Source organism: Oncorhynchus masou, chromosome 3, assembly GCF_036934945.1.
Source record: "Oncorhynchus masou masou isolate Uvic2021 chromosome 3, UVic_Omas_1.1, whole genome shotgun sequence".
Classification (NCBI taxonomy): Eukaryota; Metazoa; Chordata; class Actinopteri; order Salmoniformes; family Salmonidae; genus Oncorhynchus; species Oncorhynchus masou.
This window is the reverse complement of record NC_088214.1, coordinates 44,432,889-44,453,792: the sequence shown is the minus strand read 5'-3', so window position 1 is coordinate 44,453,792 and position 20,904 is coordinate 44,432,889. Positions and strand designations below refer to the sequence as shown.

General features: G+C 43.1%; 2 protein-coding genes across 3 annotated transcripts in view; both read left to right on the top strand.

The window, feature by feature from the left end:
* The first annotated feature begins 241 nt into the window (after positions 1-241).
* LOC135517785 (protein ABHD8-like) lies at positions 242-16,675 on the top strand. Of its 2 annotated transcripts, XM_064942397.1 has the most exons (6): positions 242-566; positions 9,336-9,387; positions 11,390-12,186; positions 12,860-13,030; positions 13,645-13,861; positions 14,093-16,675. In XM_064942397.1, the coding sequence occupies exons 3-6, from the start codon at positions 11,399-11,401 to the stop codon at positions 14,306-14,308; spliced, it is 1,392 nt and encodes a 463-aa protein (XP_064798469.1). In that variant the 5' UTR covers positions 242-566; positions 9,336-9,387; positions 11,390-11,398; the 3' UTR covers positions 14,309-16,675. The 2 variants fall into 2 exon arrangements, with proteins under 2 accessions (XP_064798469.1, XP_064798460.1); XM_064942388.1 differs by lacking the exons at positions 242-566; positions 9,336-9,387 and adding an exon at positions 9,398-9,504.
* Positions 16,676-16,883: 208 nt separating this feature from the next.
* Positions 16,884-20,904, top strand: part of LOC135517777 (lysine-specific demethylase 4A-like) — a 40,041-nt gene continuing 36,020 nt past the window's right edge. Inside the window, exon 1 of the mRNA XM_064942376.1 lies at positions 16,884-18,952. The gene's annotated coding sequence lies outside the window, so the exon portion shown is untranslated. The remainder of the gene's footprint in view (positions 18,953-20,904) is intronic.

Here is a 20,904-nt window from a genome sequence, read left to right as displayed (position 1 = left end):
AAAGTTTTGCATTTGTATTATAGCCTATTTGGTACAGTTAAATTGCTTGGTAACACACACACGGTATGGGAATCTGTTGTTACCTTACCCACTCGGGTTTAGCAACTGGAATACAAGAAATCCTATTGGCTTTCGTAGGACTAAGGTTTGTAGCCTATTCGCTATCTTTCTTGTCATTCAAATGCAGAAGGAAGTTGACAGGAAAATTCCGAAAATGCTGAGTACAACCAGAATACAACAAGACCAAAAGGGTTGGTAGAATCTCGCCCGTGTGCGCAACGCCGAACGATGCTGATCAAAAGAACATTAATCTATCATCAACATGGGCATTTTCAAATTTAAATGGGCACACCTACCTAGTGTGCATTAATTAGATGTAAAGCCTTATTATATTTGTTGATTAGTAAGATGTAAACCATCTGCAGATGCCCAATTATCATATTGCAGATTGCGTTTGAATTATACCAATGCAACAGATTTTCAACTGCAGTTAATTATTATCAACCTATTGACTAGCGTATTATGGGAGAGGAGCATCATATTTCTCATCCTTAATCATCAGTAAGGTAAGGATTTGGTTAGAAAATTGGCATATGCGTCAGCAAACGTTGTATTGCAATTACTGGGTATGGGGTTTTATGTTGATACCATACCCAAAACAGAATATTTGAGATTTCATAATGGGAATTCAGATAAATAGACGTCAATCATAATGCGTTGGCATTGTGACATACATTGCGCAACACACCCACTCAATATTGATTTATGTTGTTGGCCTCCATATATATATATATATATATATATATATATATATATATATATATATATATATATATATATATATATATGCATATCACGGCCCATAGGCAACAGTAGTGTCCAGTCCAGCTTGCAAATGGTTAAATCTTTCATAACAGTTTTGAAAAAATAATGTATGCATGCTCATTTGGCTAAGACTTAATTTGTCTGCTCTGAATGGTACATTATGTCATTTCTGATGTCTACAGGTAGTGTTATGCCCCAGTACCAACATAATTCAACTCGTTATGAATTACACATTTGTACTTTGAATACTGTACATATATGTATCAGAATGTATTGATGTATTGTGTGGGTGGAAAAGTAGAGCACATAGTGTACCAAATGTGTGTTAAACATGAAGCTTGGATAATCAACCTAATTCTGCATTGCAGATCAAATAGTAAAATGGCTGAATAACATGGTTGAGAGCATTTAGGGCAGTCCACTGGAAAACTCAATCATATTCAATTCTCACTTTCATATTCCACCTTAATATGACAGTGGGATTTATATGGCAAGGAACGTTGAGTCGGATGGCCTTTTGCATTTTAATCTCTGGTTGTGGAGTAATGTAGTGATCTTGGAGGGTAGTGCAAGTCTCCTCGCAGTTTAGCAGTCATGCGCTGGTTCATTGCAAGAGGGGCCACCTCATCCCCTGGAGGGAAGTCAACCTCCAACATACTTTCTGTTCAGGCTTATATCAAACCTGATATGATTGGATGATGATAACCTCAATATGATATTGGTTATTACATGAGATAGATACAGTATCTGTGTATAGACATATATGCCTGTAGGTCATGTCTGGGCTTTCATAGTGCTTACACACATATATCCAGTATCCTGACCCCTAAACGTATTGCAATGATTTAGAGGCCAGCTGTGTCTAATGAATATTGTGATGGTAGCATTTGATCGTATGATTAATGACGTCCTCACTGCTCGTAGAGGCCCACCATTTTGATCCACCTAGGAAGGGAAATCTCAAAATTCACTTGGCTCATGAAACAGGATAGTACAGGATGCACCGACCTTCACAACACTCTCAATAAATTCTCTCTCTCTCTCTCCTCTCCCTCCCTTTTTCATTCTCTCCTTGTTCTACCTCTCTCAGCCAGACATTGATCCCTGTGTGCCATTTCAATACGTTAATGAGCTTCCCTGTGTGTGTGGATGCATAGAAACAGTGAGCAGTAAACTGCACCTCATGCAGAGGCATCATTTACCAGGATCAATGCCCCCTCCTCTCTCCCCATTACCATGACCTGCTTTCCCATATGTGTGTTAAAATGAACATCATTAACTTTCCTTTGCTCACTTGCCTGTGCACCTCATTTTCATTGTTTTTCTCGATTGTGTACAAGCATTTTCTGGAACAATGTTGTCGATTTTCTAAACAAAGTGCACAAGACACAGGGCTCTGTGGCCTTTTGCCAAATAGCAAATGCGCTATGATGAAACTGTTTCTCATGAGGATGGCCATAGGAAAGGAAGACCCAGAGTTACCTCTGCTGCAGAGGATACGTTCATAAGAGTTACCAGCCATGTACACTAGTTACCAGAAATTGAAGCCCAAATAAATGCTTCACAGAGTTCAAGTAACAGACGCATCTCAACATCAACTGTTCAGAGGAGACTGCGTGAATCAGGCCTTCATGGTCAAATTGCTGCAAAGAAACCACTACACCAATAATAAGAAGAGGCTTGATTGAGCCAAGAAACATGAGCAGTGGACAGTAGTCCAGTGCAAATATGTCCTTTGGTCTGATGAGTCAAAATTTGAGATTTCTGGTTCCAACCTACCATGTCTTTGTGAGAAGCAGAGTAGGTGAACGGATTATCTCCGTATGTGTGGTTCCCACCTTGAGGCATGAAGGAGGTGGTGTGATGGTGTGGGGTGCTTTGCTGGTGACCCTGTCGGTGATTTATTTAGACTTCAAGGCACACGTAATCAGCATGGCTACCACAGAATTCTGCAGCAACACGCCATCCCATCTGGTTTGCGTTTAGTGGGACTATCATTTGTTTTTCAACAGGACAATGACCCAAAAAACCTCCAGGCTGTGTAAGGGCTATTTGACCAATAAGGAGAGTAATGGGGTGCTGCATCAGATGACCTGCCCTCCACAATCACCTGACCTCAACCCAATTGAGATGGTTTGGGATGAGTTGGACCGCAGAGTGAAGGAAAAGCAGCCAACAAGTGCTCAGCATATGTGGGAACTCCTTCAAGACTGTTGGAAAAACATTCCAGGTGAAGCTGGTTGAGAGAATGCCAAGAGTGTGCAAAGCTGTCATCAAGGCGAAGGGTTGCTACTTTGAAGAATATAAAATATAAAATATATTTTGATTTGATTAATGCTTTTTTAGTTACCACATGATTCCATATGTGTTATTTCATAGTTTTGATGTCTTCACTATTTTTCTACAATGTAGAAAATATAAAAATGTACAATTTTCTTTTAATGAGTACCCAGTGACTGGTACTGTAGATGTGTAGAGATCAATGAGACGTAAAGGCTCTGCATGGCCAATCCGATGTCTGCAGTAGCCGTACTGCATTTACTGCGATGCAGAAGTCAGAGCAAACATACGTTTTGCTCTTCACGTAGCAGAGTTGTTGTGAAAGAAGAATTCAAGGAAGTGAATGTATGTTTATACAGGACCTCTCTCCCCCACCTACCGTCAAAAAGTCATGTCAATGTGGAGCTATACGGAGCCCTAAGCATTATTACAACATTTGGGATGCGCACGGCAATGCGGTACGGAGCTCGATTATGCCTCCGCAAGCCTCCAGAGGCTCCACAATTGCGTCACACCATTCGTGAGGAGGCTCCGGATCACATTCTCAGAGCAAGCATACAATTAAAGTCGGAAGTGTACCTTACTCAAATACATTTAAACTCAGTTTTTCACAATTCCTGACATTTAATCCTAGTAAAAATTCCCTGTCTTAGGTCAGTTCGGATCACCACTTTATTTTAAGAATGTGAAATGTCAGAATAATAGTAGAGAGAATGATTTATTTCATCTTTTATTTATTTCATCACATTCCCAATTGGTCAGAAGTTTACATACACTCAATTAGTATTCGGTAGCATTGCTTATAAATTGTTTAACTTGGGTCAAACATTTCGGGTAGCCTTCCACAAGCTTCCCACAATAAGTTGGGTGAATTTTGGCCCATTCCTCCTGACAGAGCTGGTGTAACTGAGTCAGGTTTGTAGACCTCCTTGCTCGCACACACTTTTTCAGTTCTGCCCACACATTTTCTATAGGATTGAGGTCATGGCTTTGTGATGGCCACTCTGTACCTTGACTTTGTTGTATTTAAGCCATTTTGCCACAACTTTGGAAGTATGCTTGGGGTCATTGTCCATTTGGAAGACCCATTTGCAACCAAGCTTTAACTTCCTGACTGATGTCTTGAGATGTTGCTTCAATATATCCACATACTTTTCCTACCTCATGACCCCATCTATTTTGGGAAGTGCACCAGTCCCTCCTGCAGCAAAGCACCCCAACAACATGATGCTGCCACCCCCACAACATGATGCTGCCACCCCGTGCTTTACGGTTGGGATGGTGTTCTTCGGCATGCAAGCCTCCCCCTTTTTCCTACAAACATAACAATGGTCATTGTGGCCAAACAGTTCTATTTTTGTTTCGTCAGACCAGAGGACATTTCTCCAAAAAGTATGATTTTTGTCCCCATGTGCAGTTGCAAACTGTATTCTGGCTTTTTTATGGCGTTTTTTGGAGCAGTGGCTTCTCCCTTGCTGAGCGGCCTTTCAGGTAATCTCAATATAGGACTTGTTTTACTGTGGATATACTGTAGATACTTTTGTACCTGTTTCCTCCAGCATCTTCACAAGGGCCTTTGCTGTTGTTCTGGGATTGATTTACACTTTTCACACAAACGTACGTTCAGAATGCGTCTCCTTCCTGAGCGGTATGATGGCTGCGTGGTCTCATGGTGTTTATACTTGCGTACTATCGTTTGTACAGATGAACGTGGTACCTTTCCAAGCTGTTTTTAAAGGTACAGCCAATTTAGTGTATGTAAACTTCTGACCCACTGGAATTGTGATACAGTGAATTGTTTGTAAACAGTTGTTGGAAAAATTACTTGTGTCATGCACAAAGTAGATGTCCTAACTGACTTGCCAAAACTATATTTTGTTAACAAGAAATTTGTGTGGTTGAAAAATTAGTTTTAATGACTCCAGCCTAAGTGTATGAAACTTCCAACTTCAATTGTATATAGAATTTTTTTCTCTTTCAAAAGCAAAAGCGAATATTAATAATTGCAAGATGGCGCTGATAGAGATGGCAGCTTCGCTTCAAGTCCTTAGGACACTGTGCAGTATTTTGTTTTTTAATGTATTATTTCTTACATTGTTAGCCCAGAAAACCTTAAGTGTTATTCCATACAGCCGGGAAGACTTACTGGATATCAGAGAGACGTCAACTTACCAGCACAACCGGCACTACGACCAGGAATACGACTTTCCCAAAGCGGGTATTTTGTCTGCACCTCCCAGGGCATTTGAACTGATTCCAGAGGCCAACCCAAAACAATGCTGTCGGAGGAGAGATTGCTGGAGCGGTCTTCTAGTGAGGCTTCGGATGCGCGCACATCACCCAAAGCTTCCGAGTATATTACTCGCTACTACCCAGTCCCGAAATTAGGGCAAGTGTTGCTTTCCAAAGAGATATCCAGGATTGTAAATTACTCTATTTCGCAGAGACATGGCTAGCTGGGGACACGCTGGCGGAGTCCATACAGCCAACAGGATTTTCAGTGCATCGCGCCGACAGAAACTAACATCTCTCTGGTAAGAAGAAGGGTGGGGTGTATGTTTCATGAATAACGACTCATGGTGTAATTGTAACAACATACAAGAAGTCCTTTTGTTCACCTGACCTAGAATTCCTCACAATCAAATGCCGACCATATTATCTCCCAACAGAATTCTGCTTGTCACATTCGTGTATATCCCCCCGCAAGCGGTTACCAAGACGACCATCAAGGAACTTCACTGGACTTTATGCAAACTGGAAGCCATATATCCTGAGGCTGCATTTATTGTAGCTGGGAATTTTAACAAAGCTAATCTGAGAACAAGGCTACCTAAATTCAATCAGCATATCGATTGCAGTATACGTGCGAGTAACACACTCTACCACTGCTACTCCAACTTCCGCAATGCATACAGGGCCCTCCCCTACTCTCCTTTTGGCAAATCTGACCATGACTCCATCTTGTTGCTCCCCTCCTATAGGCAGAAACTAAAACAGGAAGCGCCGTGCTTGGGTCTATCCAACTCTGGTCTGACCAATTGTATTCCACTCTTCAAGATTGCTTCGATCACGTGGACTGGGAAATGTTCCGGGTAGCCTCAGACAATAACATTGACGTATATGCTGACTCGGTGAGTGAGTTTATAAGGAAGTGTATAGGAGATGTTGTACTCACTGTGACTATTAAAACCTTCTTTAACCAGAAACCGTGGATTGATGGCAGCATTTGCGCAAAACTGAAAGCACGAACCACCGCATTTAACCATGTCAAGGCGACTGGAAACATGGACGAATACAGTGTAGTTTTCCCTCCGTAAGGCAATCAAACAAGCAAAGCGTCAGTATAGAGACAAAGTGTAGTTGTAATTCAACAGCTCAAATAGGAGATGTATGTGTCAGGGTCTACAGACAATCACGGATTACAAAAAGAAAACCAGCCCCGTCGCGGACATCGACGTCTTGCTCCCAGACAAATTAAACAACTTCTTTGCACGCTTTGAGAACAATACAGTGCCACCGACATGGCCCGCTACCAAAGACTGTGGGCTCTCCTTCTCCGTGGCCGGCGTGAGTAAAACATTTAAACATGTTACCCCTCACAAGACTGGCGACCCAGACGGCATCCCTAGCTGCCTCCTCAGAGCATGCGCTGACCAGCTGGCTGGAATGTTTACGGACATATGAAATCAATCCCTATCCCAGTCTGCTGTCCCCACATGCTTCAAGACAGCCACCATTGTTCCTGTTCCCAACTAAATGACTATCAACCTGTAGCACTCACTTCTGTCATCATGAAGTGCTTTGAGAAACTAGTCAAGGATCATATCACCTCCACCCTACCTTTCGCCCTAGACCCACTTCAATTTGCTTACCGCCCCAATAGGTCCACAGACAATGCAATTGCCATCACACTGTACACTGCCCTATCTTATCTGGACAAGAGAAATACCTATGTAAGATGCTGTTCATTGACTACAGCTCAGCATTCAACACCATAGTACCCTCCAAACTCATCATTAAGCTTGAGACCCTGGGTCTCGACCGTGCACTGTGCAACTGGGTCCTGGACTTTCTGACGGGCCACCCCCAGGTGGTGAAGGTAGGAAACAACATCTCCACTCCGCTGATCCTCATCACTGGGGCCCCACAAGGGTGCCTTCTCAGCCCACTCCTGTACTCCCCATTCACCTACGACTGCGTGGCCATGCACACCTCCAACTCAATCATCAAGTTTGCAGACGACACTACAGTGGTAAGCTTGATTACCAACAACGACGAGACAGCCTACAGGGAGGAGGTGAGGGCCATCAGAGGGTGATGTCAGGAAAACACTCTCTCACTCAATGTCAGCAAAACAAAAGAGATGATCTTGGACTTCAGGAAACAGCAGATGAGCACCCCCCATCCACATCAATGGGACAGCAGTGGAGAAGGTGGAAAGTTAAGTTCCAGGGTGTACATATCACCGATAAACTGAAATGGTACACCCACACAGACAGTGTAGTGAAGAAGGCGCAACAGCGCCTCTTCAACCTCAGGAGGCTGAATAAATTTGGCTTGTCACCAAAAACCCTCACAAGCTTTTACAGATGCACAATTGAGAGCATCCTGTCGGGCTGTATCACCGCCTGGTACGACAACTGCACCGCCCACAACCGCAGGGCTCTCCAGAAGGTGGTGCGGTCTGCACAACGCATCACCGGTGGCAAACTACCTGCCCTCCAGGACACCTACAACACACGATGTCACAGGAAGGCATATAAGATAATCATGGACAATAACCACCCAAGCCACTACCTATTCACCCCACTTCCATCCAGAAGGCGAGGTCAGTACAAGTGCATCAAAGCTGTGACAGAAGCTGGTTTTCAATCTCTCTATCTCAAGGCCATCATATTGTTAAACAGCCACCACTAGCACAGAGAGGCGGCTGCCTACCTACAGACTTGATATCATTGGCCACTTTAATAAATGGAACACTAGTCACTTTAATAATGCCACTTTAAGAATGTTTACATATCTTGCATTACTCATCTCATGTGTTTAATAATGCCACTTTAAGAATGTTTACATATCTTGCATTACTCATCTCATGTGTATATATTGTATACTGTATCCTTCACTATCTATTCTATACTACATTTACATTTAAGTCATTTAGCAACTATCTATTGCATCTTAGCCGTTCTGTCACTGCTCATCCATATATTTTATACTATTTTATACTTTATACTTATGTTCTCATCCCATTCCTTTACTAGATTGTGTGTATTAGGTTTTGTAGTGGAATTTGTTAGATATTAGGTTGTGTTGTGGAATTGTTAGATATTACCTGTTTAGATACTGCTGCACTGTTGGATTGTGAAGCATAAGCATTTCACTGCACTCGCAATAACATCTGCTAACCATGCGTATGTGGTATAAAATAAAATGGTATTTGATTGAATTTAGACATCTCCCCTCACTGTGAATAAATAATGTATGAATCTAGAATATGAATCCGGGGTTGAAGGTGATTGGAGGTGGGTGAGTGAGAGAGGGATGGACATTAATCAGAGCTCTGCCATTATTAGTGTGTTTGTGTGTGTGGCTTGACATGTATATAAGTCAATGGTGTTTCTTTGAGTGAATACCAGCAGAGAAATATGTGTTGATTAAAGCCAGTGTGTCAGGTCAGCTTTTATATGAAGGGTTTCCACAAACGCATCATTAGAAAAGCCTCCCTTCTCTGTAGCCAACACTTTTCTGAGGATTGAAAATGGCTGCCGCACTTTTCCCCCGGCCTCACCGACTGTACCGTTGAGCTAATAATATTGGTGAACCTTGTTGACTAGAAATGCAATTCAATCAGATGTCTAGCATTGTAGGGATCATAATCTGTGAGCATAGATAGATCATATACTCCAACTTTACATAAGAATGAATAATAATTGAATAATAGAACACAAGCAGCAGTTTATATTCTGTTTAGTTAGTGGAGACACAGTAACATAGGAAACCATGAAGCCTTTATCTAAGTTCCAACACATACTGTAGATATGACACTTCTGCTCTGCTTCCCCTTGATAATCTGTGTGTCTATATTTAAACCGTGTGACATGAAATTCTCAATTTAAATGGGAAACACCATCGTGTGCTGGTGTACTAATAACCAAACTCCATTGGCACATGTAATACATAGAGTGAGCAGTTGCTGCTGTGCCATTTCTGACATTCTATTTATACTCTAGGGACCAGGGGCCATTTTGGAAGAGCCGTGACCATTCTTCGTTTTTTGACTAGGTCAGTATGTCAATTGTTTCTGCTTCTTCACACTGAAACTCATTTCAACGCAGGTATTGTGTTACTGTTGTCTATGGACTGACTTTGAACCCAATGTTAAACTGGTCATTTATGCTGGTGAGTATTTTAATTGAAAGCTTAATTATTGAGAAACCCTAGTGTGTTTATCATGGAGCATATATCAGGTTCAAACAACTGTTTTTTTTTCGTGTGGTGAATTGTTGTGGTGAGAGCCATTGGGATCTTTTAGTTCAAAGATGTCTGTTGATCTTTGTTGTCTGTTAAGCCTACCAGGTCGTTCCTATTATGTGTTGTGATGTATGGGGAGAACATGTGTACGGTCAGAACAATAATGGAAACTCACAGCACCCCTTCTGGGGCACTTTTTACTGTTTTGTTCTTATACACTGCTCAAAAAATAAAGGGAACACTAAAATAACACATCCTAGATCTGAATGAATGAAATATTCTTATTAAATACTTTTTTCTTTACATAGTTGAATGTGCTGACAACAAAATCACACAAAAAGGATCAATGGAAATCAAATTTATCAACCCATGGAGGTCTGGATTTGGAGTGACACTCAAAATTAATGTGGAAAACCACACTACAGGCTGATCCAACTTTGATGTAATGTCCTTAAAACAAGTCAAAATGAGGCTCAGTAGTGTGTGTGGCCTCCACGTGCCTGTATGACCCTCCTACAACGCCTGGGCATGCTCCTGATGAGGTGGCGGATGGTCTCCTGAGGGATCTCCTCCCAGACCTGGACTGCACCAGCATATGGTCTCACAAGGGGTCTGAGGATCTCATCTCGCTACCTAATGGCAGTCAGGCTACCTCTGGCGAGCACATGGAGGGCTGTGCGGCCCCCTAAAGAAATGCCACCCCACACCATGACTGACCCACCGCCAAACCGGTCATGCTGGAGGATGTTGCAGGCAACAGAACGTTCTCCACGGCGTCTCCAGACTCTGTCACGTGCTCAGTGTGAACCTGCTTTCATCTGTGAAGAGCACAGGGCGCCAGTGGCGAATTTGCCAATCTTGGTGTTCTCTGGCAAATGCCAAACGTCCTGCACGGTGTTGGGCTGTAAGCACAACCCCCACCTGTGGACGTCGGGCCCTCATACCACCCTCATGGAGTCTGTTTCTGACCGTTTTAGCAGACACATGCACATTTGTGGCCTGCTGGAGGTCATTTTGCAGGGCTCTGGCAGTACTTCTCCTGCTCCTCCTTGCACAAAGACGGAGGTAGCGGTCCTGCTGCTGGGTTGTAGCCTTCCTACGGCCTCCTCCACGTCTCCTGATGTACTGGCCTGTCTCCTGGTAGCGCCTCCATGCTCTGGACACTACGCTGACAGACACAGCAAACCTTCTTGCCACAGCTCGCATTGATGTGCCATCCTGGATGAGCTGCACTACCTGAGCCACTTGTGTTGGTTGTAGACTCCGTCTTATGCTACCACTAGAGTGAAAGCACCGCCAGCATTCAAAAGTGACCAAAACATCAGCCAGGAAGCATAGGAACTGAGAAGTGGTCTGTAGTCACCACCTGCAGAACCACTCCTTTATTGGGGGTGTCTTGCTAATTGCCTATAATTTCCACCTGTTGTCTATTCCATTTGCACAACAGCATGTGAAATTTATTGTCAATCAGTGTTGCTTTCTAAGTGGACAGTTTGATTTCACAGAAGTGTGATTGACTTGGAGTTACATTGTGTTGTTTAAGCGTTACCTTTATTTTTTTGAGCAGTGTATTATGTTTGTTGTAAGTTCCAACCTAAGACTTTGTCTCAAACAAAAATGGGGACTGTGTTGTATTTTAATATGAAATAACTAATGTTATTCACAATATTATGCATACAAAACACTTACCTCATGTTCTTACCACAGTACATACCATAACATTTTGTTATTTTTTTCAAGCATAATCAATCACGCCGTGTTGGTTTTGTTAAGATTGCTCATTGACATTCCTCATGGGTATGTGTCTCTGCAGGCAGGCACTATGCTGACCAGCATTACAGACAGGATCCTGTGCTGTCTGACTGGGAAGGCTGCCAGCCTGGTGATGCCCGTCGAGTCCTCTGAGCCAGCTGACACCTTTGAGTTTGTGGAGGTGAAGCCCGGGAGAGTCCTAAGGGTTCGCCACATCATCCCTGAGCGGCAGTCATCGGTGGTAACGGAGGAGGACCAGGTAAAGGAGCGAGAGCAGGAGAAGGGCGGTGGGAGCAACAGCAGCAGCAGTGTGCACTGCAAGCGCAAGATCACTGTCTACCGCAACGGCCAACTAGTCATTGAGAACCTGGGTGACGTGCTGCACTCGCAGATCCTCCAGTGCCAGGATGGTGACCTAGAGCCCTATAGCACCGTGGAGGTGGAACTGGCCGACTATAAGGAAGTGCCCACCTCCCCTGAACCCAAACCCACGCCTCCTCTACCCACGGTCGGGGATCAGAAACCAGCGGCGCCTCCTCGCCGGCGCCATCGCAAGCCTAAGCGCACATTGATGATTGACTCGGAGAGGGAGATCTCCAGCTGCAAGGGGACACACTCGGATGTGGCGCTCTTTTTCGTACATGGGGTAGGCGGCTCGCTGGACATCTGGGGCAACCAGCTGGACTTCTTCTCGCGGCTGGGGTATGAGGTCATCGCCCCTGACCTGGCGGGCCACGGGGTCAGCAAAGCGCCCCACATCACGGCGGCCTACACCTTCTATGCCCTGGCAGAGGACATGCGCGCCATCTTCAAGAAATACGCCCGTAAACGCAACATTCTAGTCGGGCACTCCTATGGGTCAGTATGCTTGCTTCTCTGTTAAAATGAATGGTCAAGTATCATCTTATGTCTTAGGTCAATTAACAGAAGGAATATCATGATAGTAAAGGAATTACAGTATTTGTGCCACGTGGAATGACGCTGGAGAGACGAAGCAGGTACGGGGAGTAACATTTAATAAATAACAGATATATCACGAGACAAGCACAGTGTCAGCAAACAGAAACTAAGACAAAAAACAATGAATGCAGCAGCGGGGAACAGAGCTGGGGACCTGCCAAATATAGGGGAGGAAATAAACAGGAGATAAGGGAGTCCAGGTGAGTCCAATAATGCTGATGCGAGTGACGAGGGAAGGCAGGTGTGGGTGATGGATGGCAGGAGTGCGTGATGCAGGGTAATCTGGCGCCCTCAAGCGCCAGGGGGAGGGAAGAGCGGGAGCAGACGTGACAATTTGAACATGCCCTGAAACACACCATAAACTGGTCCTGACTATGTCTGAAGAAGAACCAATCAGAGAGCAGGGTTATGACGATGGCATGATGTACCAATCAGAGAACTGTGTTATGATGAAGTCATGATGAAGCGACCAGTCAGAGAGCAGGGTTATGATGATGTCAGGATGAATGGACCAATCCGAGAGCAGGTTCTCAAGATGTTATTTTCACTTGTATGATTATATCCCTTTCAGGGTATCGTTCTGTACCTTCCTGGCCCATGAGTATCCAGACCAGGTTCACAAGGTGGTGATGATCAATGGAGGGGGGCCCACAGCTCTGGAGCCCAACCTCTGTTCCATCTTCCAGCTGCCTTCCTGTGTGCTGCACTGCCTCTCCCCCTGTCTGGCCTGGAGCTTTCTCAAGTAAGTAAATCATCCCATCTCTTTGTAGACAAAACAATATTGCAGTGCAGACAAAACAACAACCCGTTGCTAGACAAAACAACATTTTGTAGACAAAATAACAACACATCGCTTAACAAAGAGAACACCAATCTATCGCTGTAGACAAAACAAAACCAAGAAACTCTTCATACAGAAAGTATACTGTACACTGCGGTTTCCGAATAGTCGGCTGCCCACAAGGAATTTTATTTGTCGCCCCCGCGGTACCTTTTTTGTAGTGCACAAGGTATTTATAACTATGTTCTGGCTCCCTGACCATCCAAGGTAAAATCGTCCCACGGCTGAATGTAATTGGGGACCCCTGATGTACACCGTCAATGCTTAACTACTACTGCATACACAAAGTAAGGGGAATTTACACAGGATTTAGAATATCAGATAATACTGATGGCTTCCAATTGGCTCATTCATCCCCCCTCCTCTCCCCTGTAACTATTCCCCAGGTTGTTGCTATAAATGAGAATGTGTTCTCAGTCAACGTACCTGGAAAAATACGGGTATACAAAAAAAAATATATATATATATATATATAATTGGGCTATGAGTCTGACCTCTTTTTCCAACATGTTCAGGGCTGGGTTTGCCCGTCAGGGAGCCAAAGAGAAGCAGCTGCTGAAGCAGGGCAATGCCTTCAACGTGAATCCATTTGTGCTGCGAGCCATGATGAGTGGGCAGTATTGGCCCGAGGGGGATGAGGTGTACCATGCTGAGCTTACTGTGCCCATCCTGTTGGTGCACGGCATGTACGACAAGTTTGTGCCTATGGATGAGGACCAACGCATGGCAGAGGTAAGGAGACATCAATGAATGAATACCAATCCATGTGAATTTAGTTCAGAAGCTCTACTACTCATGAACGAAAGATAAATTGATATAATTTATGTTTTATGATATGAATTATGAACAGTTCCTATCATATCACAAGCCTCTCATCTAATCTAATATTAGATTGAATATGGTCAACGTAATCTGTACCACTGTTTTGTATCTTGATTGTAACTATTCTCCTTTTCATTTCAGATCCTTCTGTTTGCGTTCCTGAAAGTAATTGAGGAAGGCAGTCACATGGTGATGATGGAGTGCCCTGACACAGTCAACACCCTCCTGCACGAGTTTTTCCTATGGGAGCCCGACATGTCCAAAAAGGACACAGCTAAGACTGATACTGACAAGACTGTTACGGTCAATGGCGTTGTCATCCAGACACCAAAACCAAACAAGCCCATGGACAAATAACCAGTAAGGAGTTTCATTTTACATGAGCAAACCCAATCCGAGGGCCTGTCTTTGGCAGGTGGCATGTGGTCTTAGGGCTGCTCGCAGGCTGAGAGCTGTTATTAACCGGGCCAGAGTTGGTTGTTGAAGTGGAGGGGAGGCAACTGGTGCGCCAAGCTTAGAGTGGCATTTGAAATGGAACTTGGGACTGTCGAAAGAAGACAGGAAATTATGGAAAGAAGAGAGGCGGAATCGAATACAATGACAGAGATGGGTGTTTCTGTTTCCCCTTTGACAGCTGTCTGTGCTGTTTGTAATGTGGTGTTTGTAATCAGACCTTGGGTCCAGAGGACGTTTTTAAAACACAATATCCATTCGTAATGCTCGGAAGTACCAAACTTGGGTTGGTGAGTGGGCCATTGTCAACCAAAGTGAGGAGGGCATGACTATTAAATGGTCTGTGGATTGCCTTACTATCTATCGTCCATTCTCTTCTGAATAATATATCACTGCTGATTGGTGTCCTTCTGTCATCAGTTTAAAGTTAAAGATCTTACAAGACTGGGTCCATATTATGAATTCTCTTCAAGTGAACCATAAACTAAATAGGATAACTAAGAAACTATCCAGATAATGCTAGCCAATGGGTGACTGTGGTGTGTTATGGGAATAAGATCGCCCAGTTTGCATGAGGTCATCCTCAGTAATCATCCCTTATTTTTTATTTTACCTTTTATTTAACTAGGCAAGTCAGTTAAGAAAAAATCTTATTTTCAATGACGGCCTGGGAACAGTGGGTTAACTGCCTGTTCAGGGGCAGAATGACAGATTTGTACCTTGTCAGCTCGGGGGTTTGAACTTCCGGTTACTAGTCCAACGCTCTAACCACTAGGCTTCCCTGCCGCCCCGCAGGTTAAGCAGGTTATAGACTCAAGCATTGACTGGATGGAAGTAGTGGTGAATGGATTGGAAATTGTTATGGCAAATAAACATGCAATAAGTAATTACATAAAGTATGTTGCAGGCATAATAAAGACATGCACCACACTACACACCTAAACAAATTCACCATATAATTTCAACAGCCTCATCAAATATCATCAGGCTAAAGGAAAGCTGTTAAAACATATCCTTGAGCAAACTACGTATCTGTCAGTTACAGTCAGCATCGGTCAACTTTGCTATACACTGTGCATTAACTCACGCTTGCAGTTTAGGGTATCGGTTTGCTTTTGAAACCTAACGATTAATCTATGCACAACATGGAGTGGAGTATTTTGCCTTTAAGAACATTTTGCGGTGTTGTCCAATGTTATGTATTTAGAAGCCTATGCTTACTGTATGTGTCTACACTTGCGTATGCATTATCTAACCTTACTAGACCATTTGAAGTTGTTTCATGAATGGGCTTTTTAAAGATATTTCAAGGATTTTCTTGACAACATAGTCCTCTGAGTGTATAATCTAAGGGACATTATGGACAGAGAAGAAGTTGGACCAAAGCTTTAGTGATAAAGTAGTCATCGAAATGATGTAAGAGTATTCCATAACTATTATTTAATAATAGTGATGCCAGTTATTAAACGTCCAATCTTGCAAGTTCAACTTGTTTTACCTCAGAATTTGATGTAACACCATTTAGAATGATGTTGTTCTCCAGTCTACAAGCTAGTGTAGCAAAGCATTTTCCTTCACTGCCCTCCAGTCAATCTGTATGTGCTTACTGCTTGCAATGTCAAAGGTCAACCATGATAATAAGCTAAAGGACATAACATTATCAGGTGCTCATTTGTGAATGTTTTCGTGTCTCATAATGAGAATGTGTGATTAATCTGCGATTAACAAGTATGAAGTACAGTAAGGAATTTTTCTGGTTCGGTCTTTTCGACTGCTGCACACTGTTTATTGCATATGCATTATTCTGAGAAAAAATGCACGATGATAATGCAATTTCAACAGAGAAAGGAGGAGTTATGAACTGTAGACCTAGATAATGTACTAATAAGTAATGGAAACAAATAGGTTGAGGAACAAACTAGTTCGACCCAGCTGTTGAAAAGAAAATGAATTCATGTGGACTGTCCACCACCATGAAGTGCTTCTGATGCAATGTCTGTTTTTGCACTGTATAGATTGATCCAACAGCAATATGGACTGCAGGGCGCTCACATTTGCTTCCTCCGCTAAATGTATACAAATGGGTCAGTGTTCCTATCCAGTGTGCTATCATTTGTGGTTCAAAATGTTTAAATGTAATTGATACATTTATTGATGGACATCAGAACTCATGCACTGCCTGAATGTATATGCATATAAAATTCTGATATATCGAACTGTTCAATTGAGTGTATGAATGTGCCTTTCCTGGCATGAATTAAAACAATTGTTTGCATTATATGGTTGTTTTTGTTCTTCTGTGAATGACAATGAATGAATGAGGACAATTTTGTTGTGACAGACAAAAGTAACCATGACTTTCTGAGTGTACATTTCTGGCTCTGAGGCCTGGGGAGCCACCTCTGCTACTGTTGCCTCTGCCGAGTCCACAACAACCGGATGATCCCGTTTTGGAAAGAGAGCCCGTGACGCAACTTCCGCTTTTAAACGTTAACCACTGATGATCCACTATATTGACCAGATACCCCAAGGGGCCAGGTTTCCAGTCGGGAAGCACGCCATCCCAGGAACACCATTGAGTTAAAATAAGAACTAGAGATAGCCTTCAAGATGGCCCGACCGTTGTTTTTAGCGTAATCTACTCACGGTCGCATACGTCGATTCTTGGGGGCTGACATCTTGCTAGTTCCGGTATCAGGATCGCATTACTACATGCCCGCTAGCACTGGAGGCCAGCTGAGCCCAGCCTTTGAGCCCAAGCCTAGCATGTGCAGGAGCAGGGACATGCATTCCAGCGCAAGCTGGAGAGGGGTCGTGGATCTTGATTAATGGGGAGGGCAAATCTGCAGCTGCTAAGCACAACCACTGAAAAAAGTAGATTTTTTTTGTTGTTGTTGTCTGCAAGTAAATTATTCAGGACTAAGAGGAATGTACTCTGTTTCTCTTTCCAAACAGCCTAACTGTCTATGTATCTGGAAACAGTGGAGGTGTATGGGGTGAAGAGGACGGTGGACTCAGTGGAGGACATCCCAGCCACTTGGCAGTGAGGTTGTTGATTAATATCGCCTGGGCGCCCGTGAAGGTGTTTTGCAAAGGCTGAGAGTTGATTGCACTCAATTTGGAACCGGGCATCAGCCAGGTGCCCCGCTCTGGCCGACATCGAAGTCAGCTCAAAACAAAAGTGACGTAGGTTAAGCACATTGAGTAGTGAGTAAGATTCTGTGCTTTCACATGCAAAAGTGATTGCTTTTGATAAAAACACTTTATCTGCCTTCCCAAAGAAAAATGAGTTTGAAAATTCTGATACATATTTAATGGAAAAGAGATGTATGTTTCAGAACGATGCACCATGCTGCCTCGTTGACAAATCAAATCAAAATGTATTGGTCTAATACACATGGTTAGCAGATGTTATTGCGAGTGTAGCGAAATGCTTGTGCTTCTAGTTCCGACAATGCAGCAATATCAACAAGTAATCTAACAATTCCACAAAAACTACTAAAAGGATGGAATAACAATATGTACATATACATATATGGATGAGCAATGACCAAGCGGCACAGGCAACATGCTATAGATGGTATAAAATATAGTATATGCATATGGGATGAGTAATGCAAGATATGTAAACATTATTAAAGTGTCATTAATAAAGTGACTAGTGATCCATTTGTTAGAGTGGCCAATGGTTTCAAGTCTGTATCTAGGCAGCAGCCTCTCTGTGTTAGTGATGGCTGTTTAACAGTCGGATGGGATGGCCTTGAGATTGAAAAATAGCTTCTGTCTCTCGGTCCCAGCTTTGATGCACCTGTACTACCTTGCCTTCTAGATGGTAGCGGGTTGAACAGGCAGTTGCTCGGGTGGTTGTTGTCCTTGATTATATTTTTGGCATTCCTGTGACATCGGGTGCTGTAGGTGTCCTGGAGGTCAGGTAGTTTTCCCCCAATGATGCGTTGTGCAGACCGCACCACCCTCTGTGGAGTCCTGCGGTTGTGGGTGGTGAAGATGCTGTGTCAGGCGGTGATACAGCCCAACAGGATGCTCTCAATTGTGCACCTGTAAATGTTTGCGAGGGTTTTAGTTGACAAGCCAAATTTCTTCAGCCTCCTGAGGTTGAAGAGGCGCTGTTGCGCCTTCTTCACCACACTGTCTGTGTGGGTGGACCATTTCAATTTGTCCGTGATGTGTACACCGAGGAACTTTCCACCTTCTCCACTGCTGTCCCATCGATGTGGATAAGGGGGTGCTCCCTCTGCTGTTTACTGAAGCCCACAATCATCTCCTTTGATTTGTTGACATTGAGTGAGAGGTTGTTTTCCTGACACCACACTCCGAGTGCCCGCACCTCCTCCCTATAGGCCGTCTCATCGTTGTTGGTGATCAAGCCTACTACTGTTGACCAAGCGGCGCAGATGACTGTTCGACTTGAGAAGGGCACTCCTCCCTCACCACTTTTTCTTGTTCATGTTACGGGCTGTAGCCGGGTGCACCTTGGCTCAGGTTAATAGACCTCCCTCAGTGTTGGCACTGTTACTAACTACCTGACAGGTAAGAGGACAACGCACACACACTATTAAGAGTAGAGGTCGACCGATTAATCGGAATGGCCGATTAATTAGGGGCGATTTCAAGTTTTTATAACAATCGGAAATCTGTATTTTTGGGCGCTGATTTTGCAGATTTATTTTTTATACCTTTATTTAACTAGGCAAGTCAGTTAAGAACACAACATTCTTATTTTCAATGACGGCCTAGGAATGGTGGGTTATCTGCCTTGTTCAGGGGCAGAACGACAGATTTGTACCTTGTCAGCTCAGTTATTCATTCTTGCAACCTTACAGTTAACTAGTCCAACGCTCCAAACACCTGCCTCTCATTGCACTCCACGAGGAGCCTGGCTGTTATGCAAATGCAGTAGAAGTCAAGGTAAGTTGCTTGCTAGCATTAAACTTTTCTTATAAAAAACAATCAATCATAATCACTAGTTATAACTACACATGGTTGATGATATTACTAGTTTATCTAGCGTGTCCTGTGTTGCATATAATCGATGCAACGCTGGGGGATGATTTAACAAAAGCACATTTGCGAGAAAAAAAACTATCGTTGGACGACTGTACCTAACCATAAACCCCAATGCCTTTCTTAAAATAAATACACAGAAGTATATATTTTTAAACCTGCATATTTAGTTAAAAGAAAACCAGGTTAGCAGGCAATATTAACCAGGTGAAATTGTGTCATTTCTCTTGCGTTCATTGCACGCAGAGTCAGGGCATATGCAACAGTTTGGGCAGCCTGGCTCATTGCAAACTAATTTGCCAGAATTTTTAATAATTATGACATAACATTGAAGGTGGTGCAATGTAACAAGAATATTTACACTTAGGGATGCCACCCGTTAGATAAAATACCGAACAGTTCCGTATTTCACTGAAATAATAAACGTTTTGTTTTTAAAATTATAGTTTCCGGATTCGACCATATTAATGACCAAAGGCTTGTATTTCTGTGTGGTATTATGTTATAATTAAGTCTATGATTTGATAGAGCAGTCTGACTGAGCAATGGTAGGCAGCAGCAGGCTCGTAAGCATTCATTCAAACAGTACTTTCGTGCGTTTTGCCAGCAGCTCTTTGCAAGCACAGCACTGTTTATGACTTCAAACCTATCAGCCTAATGGCTGGTGTAACGGCTAGCTAGTTAGCTGGGTGTTCGCTAATAGCACTTCAAACGTCACTCGCTCTGAGACTTGGAGTAGTTATTCTCCTTGCTCTGCAAGGGCCGCGGCTTTTGTAGAGCGATGGGTAACGCTGCTTCGAGTGTGGCTGTTGTCGAAGTGTTCCTGGTTCGAGCCCAGGTAGGGGCGAGGAGAGGGACGGAAGCTATACTGTTACACTGGCAATACTATAGTGACTATAAGAACATCCAATAGTCAAAGGTATATGAAATACAAATGGTATAGAGAGAAATAGTACTATGAATACTATATTAACTACAACCTAAAACCTCTTACCTTGAAATATTGAAGTCTCATGTTAAAAGGAACCACCAACTTTCATATGTTCTCATGTTCTGAGGAAGGAACTCAAAACGTTAGCTTTTTTACATGGCACATATTGCACTTCTCCAACACTTTGTTTTTGCATTATTTAAACCAAATTGAACATGTTTCATTATTTATTTGAGGCTAAATTGATTTTTATTGATGTATTATATTAAGTTAAAATTAGTGTTCATTCAGTATTGTTGTAATTGTCATTATTACAAATACTTTTTTTTTTTTAAATTGGCCGATTAATCGGTATCTGCTTTTTTTTGGTCCTCCAATAATCGGTATCGGCATTGAAAAACCATAATCGGTCGACCTCTAAGAGTGTTCCCTTATTTATATGTTTGGGTGTACGTGTGTCTGAGGTGATGGATGATAAGCCAGTGTTTGAGAAGAGGTGTCTGGTGTGTTTAGGAGGACATGTAGATGCACTTTCCTGGACAGAAAG